Consider the following 11,743-nt stretch of genomic DNA (forward strand, 5'->3'; position numbering starts at 1 on the left):
GGACACTCTGGAGCCAATTACTAATACCAAGTTCTGCTATACTGGGACTGAACCTAGCTGTTCTACTGCCCCATGCTCACATATTACAGCACATGCAAGTGAATGGTATAAGGATGAACAATGTGCTCCCATCTCAGGAACTGTGCCTGTGCTGCCTGAGATTTTATCAACTGTGAACAGACTTAAGATAACCTTTGTGGTCAGTACACAACACAGAACACAACACGGCTACTTTTATGCTCTACCTTTATAAAAAAACTCTACCAGTTTGCAATGGGTGGACAGGTATCAGAGCTTATTTTAAAAACAGAATTTTAAGCATGTAACAATGGAGAAAAATGCCTTACGGTCTAGGTCAGCAGGACAAGAAGATGGAACAAAACCCAAACCACATTAGCTACTTTTCCTGAAAATGCTTTTATTTCTAACTCATTTCTGAAGAGGGTAAAACAAAGTGAAAGGAATTTCAGAATGTCAAGTGCTATCCACAGTAGACAATGGAGAAAGACTGTTTTAAAACGAAAACCATAGAAGTGAACCCAGATCTACTGGGCTACTCAAAATATTTCAACAAGGCAACTGAATGGTTCAGACGATTGGTAAGAAGCCTTCCGTCAGTAACTTGTTCACATTCAAATCATGGTTGCTTGTGACTTAAGTCACCACCTGATCAGCTACCTGGTGATATTTACAGTGTGCATTCCTCTGTAGTAGGACATGGGCTGATGTCTCAATTGGCACACTCACTGGCACTCACAAGCACCAAGAAATGGACAGCAGGGAGAATGAACTAGCCCCCTGCACTGGTCCCTTCAGGTCAGGCCTGAGGCACAATGGCAGGCAATTTTGCATTGTCCATGCTGCATTTGTTTTGGGATCAACTAGATAATCTCTAATAGAGGCAACCTAGCACCTTTGGTGAGAACAGTGTTCATGTAAAAATATATATAAATAAAGCAAGGAGTCATATAGATGTTGTAGCCCTGGCTACACAAGCCACATGGACTTATATTGGCAGAGTCAACTACAAGTAAGGAGTTGGGGCCAACTGAGCTTTTGATGCAAGTTGGTGCAGTGCCACTGGTGCTTAGGGAACTGCTGCTGCTTACATCAGTTTGGCCCCCAGTGCTATTTACTATAGTTTTTACAATAACTTGAACTCGCCTAAAAACCAGTGTGATAAGAGCTGCTGCTGAAGATCTAGTCAGGACCTACTCAAATTGCAATTTAATGATTTTCATAGAAACTGCAAAAAATGGCAGTTTCCATGATTTTCCATGGAATTGTAGGAAAAATAAGGACTTTTTAAAAATAAGAAGCTGGCTCCACAGTGGGGAAAGTGGGTGGAGAAACTACTGGCACAAAGGGGAGCAGCCAAGATGGCAGCCACCCTGTCCTCCCTCCACTGCTGATTAGCCAAGAGGGCTGCCTTTCATGCAGCCCCATACCTTTCTGCCAAACAGTGGTGAGGGTGAGGCCACATGAAAACCAGCCCACTCCGTCAATCAGTGGAAGGGGCAGGGCCGTAAAAAAGGCAGCCCTATCAGCCTATCAGTGTCCAGGGGCAGGGCCACTGCAGCCCCTTAGACCATCAGAGGCAGAGGGGGCTTGCTGTGATAAGCCCACAATAATGGCGGCCAGCGCAATTACCCATCTGCCACCTTTATTTTGGTAGGTCCCTAAAGTATTAATCCTTAAACTAAAATCAAGTGAGTCAGCAACCTAACCCAGTTGCAGGGAAGTCCTCATCAGCAACAGAATTAGATATCTGTTACAAGAACAGATTATTGCAGGACGCGTTATATGGTCCACACAAAACCCAGCAATTAAAAAAAACTGTCTTTATCAGAAATTCCACTGGGGAAAATTAATTCTCAGTTCTCCTAAGAGAAACAATACTACGGTGTTCTTTGCATGAGGAAGCTTATTGAACCCAGCCTGCTGAAAAACAGTGTGCGATGGTTGCACCCCGCTTTGCTTGGAGTGGTTTAACAGAAAGAACACCATTTTTCATACTTGTCCAAGCTAGCAGAGAGGGACACTCTGGAGCTCGGATCCTAGCCATCATTTGGCTTTTCTTGGCTGAATGAAAAATTCAGCTTAGGATCAGCAAGAATCCTGTGCTTCCTAGAATATGTATTTTCTATGGCCCACATTACTCTTGAGGGACACTCAAGTTGTTGCTATTCCCATATGTTCCCTCACAATTTCACTGGTAAATCCCAAGTCAATTTATTCCAAGCTGACAACATGGCAGTGCCACTGGCCAGTAGTGTGGTCCCAGCTGAGCTGCCTTGACTGAAAGCTTCCAGGTGGGACTGGGAAAACAAGGCAAATATAAAAGAAGTGTGAAATCTTTAAAATTGTATGAAAATTTGTTTGCTATAGCACAGCACATGCATATGTTTGTATTGGAGAAGAATTTGTTCCTTCTGGCACTTCATTGGCCCAGCACACCTGTCCACTAGCTGCAGGGTTATTCATATGGGCTTGTACAGCAATGTAGTGACGTATTTTTTCTTGTAACGGTGGGTAGCACTAAGCACCATCACGCCATCCTGAGGAAGAACGAAAAAAAAGGCAGCATGGTGAAACCCTGGGCTGTGTGCAACTGGCAGAAATGGGAAGTCTCCCCACACCCAACTTTACCTTGATAGAAAGTGCATAGAGGTGGTTCAGCATAACGTGATTGGGCTCAGGAAGTAAAGCTGGATCACACTGAAAAGCACAGGAGGAGGAGTTACTACCTGTTGTCTAACAGATAACCCCTCAAACCTTTCTTCTGTCAAATTTCTATGGAAAATTTTCTTGTGTTAGTGTTGGACCAGAGGCAGAAAGGAGGTTATGACCAGGCTTGCTGTTTTTCAGTAAGTTCTAATAGTTCTGCAGTATAGAAATTAGGATTCATGGAGAGTCAAACTGTCACTGTTCTTCCAGTTTTGAGGAGGGAGTGGGGGAGGTTGTATCTTAAGTTTCAGGGAACTAAGGCAAAACTATGCATTCTCCCTTAACACCAGCCTAACCCATTAGAGTTTCCATACAATAGCTTTTTGACACTATCTAGTGGAAAGAAGATTACTACAAACAGATCATTCTGGCTTTTGATAGAAATTCTGCCTACTGGGGTACACTTCCAAGTTTGGGATTGTTACAAGCAGTCCAGTGCATTTCTTGGACACCTCATCCAAAGAAGATTGGTTTACTCACAGATATACCAGTGTCCTTATTCAGGATGACCTGCAACAGGTGTGGTGGAAGAATAGGTGGAGATTTGAAGCGTTCCTCTGGCTTACAAATGTAGGGATCCTGGTGGTAGGGCCCAGGGGGTGAACTTGACAGCTCTGTCAGGAAGAAGTTGAACATATGACTTTGAATATTCTGTTCTTTATTATAAGTCCACTAAGTCCCAGCAGCAGTTTTCATCTAAAGGACACATGGCTGGCAGAAGCCAGCAGTGCACAAGCATGAGAACAGCATTAGCTGATAAAAATATGAAAGAGACTATTTCAAAATTTGGACACAGAATCTGAAGACATGTAAACCTTCCTCATGTTAAACACCTAAAGTAATCTAAATCAGACCTGCGCATGAAGCATGGACAGGCAAAGTTTCAAGGTTGCTGGCTCGCCCCTGAGGTTTTTTGATGTCTTTGCCTAACATTTTTCTGGCATGTTTAGGACTAAATGCCAAGAGAGACTTCCTTTTACATTGTTTTTTTGCAGTCCTGGTAAACCCTGGAATGATTACTTCTAAGGAATTCCTTCATGTGCACAAGGAAGTGCAAACAACCCTAACTGCAGTGCTGAGAGGCGTGGGAATCAGAGTTGCATGTCTGCGCAAATGAAGGGAATAGAAGATGCTTGAGGAACTGTAGAAGTCTGCTGCAGCACTGGTATACAGACATTCTTCTCATCACCTCTCTTCTCATCACTAACTTGAATGATCCCACAACCTACCCCAACAAAAAGCTCTTTCAGGTAGACGTGGCCCAGACTGGCTTTGTGTGTGTTTCTGTCTCTGCTTCAAGTCAGTAGAAAGGGCTTTCTAGAAGGAAGATGCTGATTCTGCCATCCTCCTAAGTCCCTACTGAGTGGATGCAATCAAGCTACTCTCAATGTTGATACAGAGTGGACAAGCTGACCCTAAAGTTCATTTGTTTTGCCTCTTGCTGTGTAGTTTTATAGGACAATACTTATGGAAAAGTCACTCATATCAGATGACAATATCTTTGGTTACACAAGGACACATTAACTCACAAAGTAATAAAGCCAGTGAAACCCTGTCCACCAAGGCTGGCAACAATGGTTTCAGTGTCAGGTAGTATTGATCCACTTCATAGACCAATGAACTGTGATCAGACAGGGACTTAGTGCTGATCCAGATGGGATCTGAACCAAGGACTATTCCCACTCTTTTTAGATTATTTGAACTCTATATGTATGCAACAGATTTAGGTAGAAAGAGAGATTCATCCACTTCGAAGCCTTAACTCAAAACCAGGAAACTTTTGCACAAATTCAAAGGCAGGATATAAAAAATTACAAGGCGATTCATACCAGAAACATCCGAACTCTTTTGGGAGTCCACCATCAAAGCATCAAATACTTCAAAATCGGTTTTCTTCACCTGAATGATGTTGTTAACAGTACCAAGCTGGCTGGTGACTACTGGCTGGAAAGAAACAAATAGATAAAACAGAAAATGTGCAGGCTTATTAATATTCTATGATTTAAACCAATATCACACAATCCTCATCATCAACTTATTGTTTAGCCTCTTGTTAATGTTGCTGGATGTGATACCAATAGTCTTCATATTGACAGTTACCTAGACCAGCTGGTAAAAACACTGACTGCCTGAGCTTTGAAACAATCCATCACTATTGTTAGCAAAGGCCCTTTCTGTCAGGTGGGAACAGAAACCAATTAATTTCTCCTGTTCTTGTCTATGAATCATATTTTAAGTACACAGAATCACAGAAAATGTTACCTCTGAGGGATCGTGAGTCCACTGACCATCCACATAGAACTTATACTGGTGCTCTCCTTCAGGCAGGTCCAGGATTGCTACAAAGTTATTGTGGCTGCAGTTGATGACAGGCAAACAGTTAAGCCCTTATTCTCAAAAGTCTGTCCATCTACATTTCCACTTCATTTATCACAATATAAAGTCACTTGCACCTCTTGAAACCCTTGCATTCTTTAAGAGAGTTATTGAGTACAACAATTGCCTATTTAATACCTGTCAGGCAAACAAATGCCATCATTCAGACGCACAGAAACAAGCTAGAGTTAATGATTGCCTCTGTGGTGACAGATTAGCACCAGCTCTTTTGATTCAACACTCAAGATGTTTCACAATAATGCTCAGCACCAAAGAATCCTTCCCCTGGCCAAGGGGTAATGCTGGGGTTTTGCACACTCATTCTTTCTGTTATTCAGACTAACATGTATCTGCTAGCTTTGTCCCAACAACCAGAAGTTCCCATATAAGATCAGTTCGCTCCTGCCTTTCAGTATTTTCTACCAACAAGTCTGTTTTGTTAAACAAACAAACAAATGAAAGATGAGTGTGGCAACTAAACTATGCCCTGGAAAAGCCACTTTGAACATAGGCAGTTTGATTAATTTGTCATTCCTGCTCTATGAGTTCCCTGCCTGTTTTGAAGTTCACTAGAATACTGAAGGAGGTCAGGCAGAACCCATGATAAGTGGACTGGTCACACAACTCCCTCTCTCATTTTGTCCTAAGTTTGAGGGCAAAAGTATGCAGAGTGCAGTCCCCATCAGACCTGGTTTTGCCATTTGAGTTTGAAATGAGTATCCAGCAGAAAGACAGGCAGTAAGACAGCTTATCTGATTTACAGCAGTGGTTGTCAACTGCAAGTTAGAGGTATAGATGCCACTTTAGATTAGATGCTTAGAAATAACAATGGGGAGAAAGGAGGCTTGTCTCATTTTTTCTGTGTGCTAGGAGAAATGCATGTTTGAGGAACAAATAAAAGTAGACAGCCCAAATAATCAAGAAGTCAGTGAATTCATAAAAGCTCTAGACTGTCCAGCTGACCTGTTGGCCAGAGCGTGCCACAAAGCTCTGAATCTCTCCAATCCCTCCTTCTGAAACTGCATCATGTTTATGCTTCTAGCTCAGACCTCCAGAGGCTTTCCCAGCAACACCCTGCCCTGGGCCTGACTCCTGCTGCATTTTATACATTCCCCGTTTCCCTCCACTCCAAAAGTAATGGGGATAGCAATGCTCTGTTAATCCCTTTTCCCCACTCCTGTCTGTACATCTCCCATGCTACCTCAGCATGGAATTCCTTTCCCAAACCAATGCAATAAGACACCGGTATACAAGTTCCATTTCAATGCTTACAATGCAACTAAGTTGTGGATCTTCCTAGCATGTCCTGCCTTCTGAAAAAGATTCCTGCTTCCTCTTCAAGAGCTTTCAAAGACAATGGTGAAAGCAGCAACAAAGAGAGTCCAATAATCTACTTTTAAATATTACCCCAACTTCAGGCAAATAGGATGTAAAGGAACAAGTTTATTACCTTCGTGTAAGAGGGATTTTGCTCCAGTTGTTGAAAGAGCCTGATAAACAAACCTCTTTTCCTCCCCCAGTCCATCGAAAGACTGTTGGCCGAGCTTGGGTAGGGGCTTTTTCATTCACTTCCAGGTCTTGTCGCCAGGCGAGGAATTCCTCTTTCTCCAGTGGAGCCTACAAACACAACATTTTACTCAAGGACAGACACGTGTTGGCTCCTTTTCCCTGTAAAAGTTAAGCAAAACCCCCAGACACCTAATGCTTTGCAGAAGGCAACTTCTCCCTTCTGCAAAGCAGTAAACCCCTAAATTGAGAAATCAATTCAGAGAGGGCTACTATTAGATGAAGAACTGGAGCTGGTACCTCAGCAAACTGTTTGCCCATCTGTTTGTAAAAAAAACTCTTCACCCTGTTAAGAGTGAGGCCCCAATACTTTGCAGGAAATATTAAAATGAAAGGCAAAATAATTAATCTAATTCACAGCTGCAGCAGGAGACGCAAACAACATCTGCATATGTTTAAGCTCAGTGGTTAAAAAGGGAATTTACTAGAGAAGCCATTTGTTAAGACTCCACAGAATGCTGCAGAGAACCTGCACCTGGATGAAAGGATGATTACTGTGTACACAACATGTGATTATGTTAAAAGATTGTGGGTTAGATGTTCTTCCTGCACCCAATAAGGGGACGAATGGGGAACTAAATAGGGAATTCTAACAGAACTTTTGAGATAGAAAATAGTAATACTCCAGATGACCACTGTGAGTAAGGCAACTAAGCTTAAATGAGCTCAAAAAACACAGCAAAGGAAGCCGGTGTACTGACACACAAGACTTGACAAGAGCTCTGAGCCAGTAACCTTTATAGCTTTCTACAATTTTTATTTGTTAAATATACGGTACTTCAGCCACAGGAATCTGCTTAAAGGTCAAAGGAATAAAGAAATAAGAAAGTTTCCTTCTCTCAGTTTGGAAAGAAAGACAGGCAGAAATGTTTCAAGTTTCTACAAATAAGTTTGTAAAGAAAATAGCTCAAATATCATTATTTCCAAGAGACAAAACTTAAAACTACATAGACTTTCTAAACCAGCAAGTGCCTGTATCAAGAAGTGAGAGCACTAACACAGGATACCTTCATCTCTTCTGAATGGAACAGGTCTGCATCCTCAGGACTGTCCATCAAGATTTTTGGTCTGTCACCTTCTTTTGTACTAATGGCTCCCCCTGACGCATCTCCTCGGGATGCCTTGTGCCCGCCCTGGCGCTCCATTCCAGCTCGCTCGCTGCTTGTGTTCCCCATTTTGAAGCCTTGAAAAGAAAAAGCCAGCATGACATGCACATCAGTGGAATCAGAACTCTGCTCCTCTACTTGAAGACTACCTGCATACAAAGATCAAATGGCCTTGACAGACTATAACCTGACATTTATGACAGCAACACTGGAAGATGGAATATACAGATACCACTGCTCTTTCTGTCCTCCACATGAATCTGTAGATAAGACAGAAGACCAGTTATGGGACTTGGAACCCATTCCTGCCTTGCAGGGAAATCAGAGATAGCTTTCACTGCCATGGATCCATTGTATCCAATGAAAATTAAAAGTAAAATGCAGAATCAAGAGTGGGGCAGGAGCAGGGGGCAGAACCCAAAATATCCTCCTTTCCAAGGCACTGTTCATGTCCATGAGTCAGAGACAGAATTCCTCTGACTTCTTCTGGCCTTGTAGAACCTCTCTTCCTGGTTGCCCAGTGGGCCATCAACAGGAGGGATGAAGGGTTCTCCTGGCTTTGTGTAGCCCATGGCCTGGTAGTTAGGGGGCATTGTTCTCAGATTTTAGTTCAAGCCCCCTCTAGCTAAGGGGGCTAAAATCTGTACCTCCTGGTTCCTGGACAAGTGCTTTAATCATTAGGCTGTTAGACTCTGACAGGGCTGTCCAATTTTAATGCAGTACGGAGCCGCACACAGTACCAATGTGCAGTCCCTGAGCCATACACCATGCAGGCTGCATGGGCTGTTCCTCACCCCACCATGCCTCCCTACCATGCAGGCTGCACCAGTGGCCCCATGCCAGCAGCATGTGACCCTTGCCTGCCTCCTCCTTCCTTCCCTTCACCCCAATGCAAGGGCTGCATGCAGACCTCCATGCCCTTGTGTGGCAGTAGGAGGGGTGGCTACAGGATCCAATGGGCCCATGTGAACCAGTCACAGGCTGTCCAACTGGACTAAAAGATGAAGAAGATCCTCTTCCTCCTCCATCAGCCCCTCCACCTGGATTTACTCTTACCAAAGTTTCAGGGGTTTATGTGGAATTATGCACCTTCCCAGGTAGAACAGAGCATAAGTGGCCATAGTACATCCCTCCTGGGCATGCTCATAAGCATCTTGCCACACAGGTGGAAACAGGGTCTGTATACTGGGTATGCGCACAAAGGTCTTCTTGCACATCTAGAAGTAAGCATGCAAGCAGCACTTTTGACAACACCAAGACAAATAGGAAATTAAAACCTGTGTAAGAATGAAAGATATTTGTAGCTTTTCTCTAACCAGGTTTTATTTTTGAAACAAAAAACAGCTTGAAAATTCTACCCAGAATAACCATCGAAATGAGGGAAGGGAAACATCTCTCACACAATTTTCTGTGAATGTCACCGTTTATTTCAAGAGGCAAGGAATTTTGTGATACCTTTATTAGATCAACAGCACAGTTGGGAGAGATTTAGACAAGTTTTCAGGCACAAAGTACACCTCCTTGCTTTTCTTTGTTTTTCACTCTAAGAGTTGTAAAGCCTATTAACCTCAAGCCACGGCATTTCAATTGCCCATGTAATGCATAATTCTATGTAAACCCCTGAAACTTTGGTAAGAGTAAATCCAAGTGAAGTGGCTGATGGAGGAGGAAGAGGATCTTCATCTTTTAGTTCAGTTGGACAGCCTGTGAGTGGTTCACATGGGTCCACTGGATCCTGCAGCCACCCCTCCTATACCCCTCCTACTGCCACACAATAGGGAAGGGCATGGAGGTCTGCATGCAGCCCTTGCATTGCAGGGAGGGGAAGGGAGGAGGAGGCGGCAAGGGTCACATGCTGCTGGCATGGGGCAGGGGAGCCACGGGCTACTGGTGCAGGCTGCATGGTAGGGCAGGGAACAGCCCCCGCAGCATGCAGCCTGCATGGTGTATGGCTCAGGGTACCAGTGTGCAGCTCTATACTGCATTAAAATTGGATAGCCGTGTCATAGTCTAACAGCCTAATGATTAAATAAACCCATATATATAAGCCATCCCTTCAGTGGGAGAAAAATGTCAAAAGTACCTGAGTGACTTCAGTGTGCAAATTCCACTAACTTCTAATGAGTCCTAGGCTCTTCAATGCCTGGATTTTTTTTTTTTTTAAACAATGGGACTTAGACTCCTAAATCATGTAGGCACTTTGCATTTGATGCTGGTTCCTGCCAGTGAGGGAGAGGGGAAACTCCATCCAACTCCAGGACTGTATTTGTGATCCAGCCTTTCCAATATGATCTGAGCTCAACTAGGAACTTTACATTCCCCAATTAAACTGACGGCACTACCAACTAGCAAGCCACGTATGGGGTCTCCCTTTTTCTAATGTCCTGTTTTTTCTGTCAGGGAACTGATTTGTCAGAATTGACAGCTTTGTAAGCCGCCACCTCCCCCCTCCTCTCACTAATTTTAGCCCTACCATCCCTCAGTTTCTTCGTTTAAGGAAAGGGTTACTAGTTAATGAGGTATATGAGAGGTATTCCCTGCCTTAAATAAAGAATCATGTGTTGTATCTTTGAGAAACTGAAGCCAGAAGCTGTGAAAAAAAAAATCCTTAATACACATACAGGTTGTGCTGTGCACGTGCAACAGCTAAATAACCATTAAACTCCAAGCCTTTGTTATAACAACTCTGAAAGCTCAGAGTAGCTCATAAAACCCAAGGAAGAATTAAGCAGCTTGCAAGCTTCACTGTGTTTTTCACATGCAAATGAATGGGAATGTGCACGTGAAAGAGGGGAAAGCCCTTCAGGGGAAGGAGACCAGCCTGAGACCCTGCTTCAGCAAGGGGCAGGCAGCTTGCGATGGAGTTATCAGGATGGGTAACGTGGCAAAAGCAGTCCGGCGGGGAGGAGCAGCTGCAAGGCACCTCGCACCAGGAGATGCCGGTTGCGGGAGGTCTCGGTGTGAGGTGGGGAACCTGCCCAGAACGGACCGACTCCCCCCCCACACACACAACATGGAGGGGCTGCAGGTGAGTGAGGGGAAGCCGGGAGTGTGAGGAGACTTGCTGGAGCCAGGAGAGGGGCACGGCAGTGGCTGCTCGTGCTCGATGCAGCTCAGACAGAGGCAAACAGGAGGGGGAAAAGCCCGAAGGGATTTCCAGATGACGCCTTGCCCAAGGCCGGCCCAGCCCCCGGCCAGGAGGGAGGTGCCCGATTCCTGCTCAGGAGCTGCCCCGGGGCCTCGTGCTTCGGCTCCACCTGCCCGGGGCCCGGGCGAGCTGTGGCCAGGCAGGGGTGGGGCTGCACGCCGCGCTGCCAGGTCTACACTCATTATGGTACGTGTCCTCCAATTTCCACCCTTGTGCGAGACACAGCAGCTCACACTGTGAGGAGCGACCGAGGAGGAGACTTATTCGCAGGCTGCTTTTTTCTCACGCTCGGCAACTTCTCCGAAACCCGCTCACTGCAGCCTCCGCGGCCACCATCGCACGTTTCAGACCCGGCAACGCCGCGGGAGCCGCTGGCTCCAGCCCGCCCCGTCCCGTCCCGTCCCGTCCCGTCCCGCTCTCACCGGCCGCCGGCGCCCCAGTCGCGCGGGGAGGTTGCACAGAGCCGCTGAGCCGCTACGGCTACCGGTACCGCTTCCGGCCCCGCGGTGCGCCCGCTCTCCCTTCCCCGCCCGCCCCGCGCGCAGCGCCCCCTCCGGTCCGCCGCGCACTTCCGGCCGGAACTCGGCTCCGCAGCCTACTTCCGGCTGCGGGCTCGGGGCCTGCCCTGGCCTCCGCCTCCAGTCCGGGGCTGCACGAACCCCTCTCGGCTCCCTGCCAGCCGGGCCGGCCTTTGGCAGCGGCGACTCCCCCGAGCAGGGGACGGGCTGGCTCTGGGCCTCCCCAGCACGGGGCGCGCCGGTGCCCAGGGACCTGGCTGCGGCGGCACGGGCCCCTGCCCCGAGAGCCGCTGACGGGCCGG

At 46.1% G+C, this 11,743-nt stretch overlaps 1 protein-coding gene across 1 annotated transcript; it reads right to left on the reverse strand.

Moving 5' to 3' along the window:
* Positions 1 to 398: 398 nt before the first annotated feature.
* PRKAB1 (protein kinase AMP-activated non-catalytic subunit beta 1) lies at positions 399 to 11,450 on the reverse strand. Its single transcript, XM_006267009.4, has 8 exons — positions 11,346 to 11,450; positions 7,677 to 7,852; positions 6,554 to 6,720; positions 4,990 to 5,083; positions 4,557 to 4,671; positions 3,208 to 3,341; positions 2,650 to 2,718; positions 399 to 2,558 (listed from the first exon to the last, which is right to left on the reverse strand). Exons 2-8 carry the CDS (start codon positions 7,842 to 7,844, stop codon positions 2,481 to 2,483), a joined length of 825 nt encoding a protein of 274 aa, XP_006267071.1. The 5' UTR covers positions 7,845 to 7,852; positions 11,346 to 11,450; the 3' UTR covers positions 399 to 2,480.
* Between the last annotated feature and the right edge of the window lie 293 nt (positions 11,451 to 11,743).

Source organism: Alligator mississippiensis, chromosome 10 (assembly GCF_030867095.1).
Source record: "Alligator mississippiensis isolate rAllMis1 chromosome 10, rAllMis1, whole genome shotgun sequence".
NCBI lineage: Eukaryota > Metazoa > Chordata > Crocodylia > Alligatoridae > Alligator > Alligator mississippiensis.

Bases quoted from the DNA above. Each gene is read 5' to 3' on its own strand.
- PRKAB1 (XM_006267009.4), bottom strand. From the start codon at position 7,844: ATGGGGAACACAAGCAGCGAGCGAGCTGGAATGGAGCGCCAGGGCGGG. The intron at 6,721-7,676 runs GTATCCTGTGTT...TTGTGTTTGTAG, and splicing joins TCCATTCAGAAGAGATGAAG to GCTCCACTGGAGAAAGAGGA. The intron at 3,342-4,556 runs GTATGAATCGCC...TCTTCCTGACAG, and splicing joins AAAGAGTTCGGATGTTTCTG to AGCTGTCAAGTTCACCCCCT.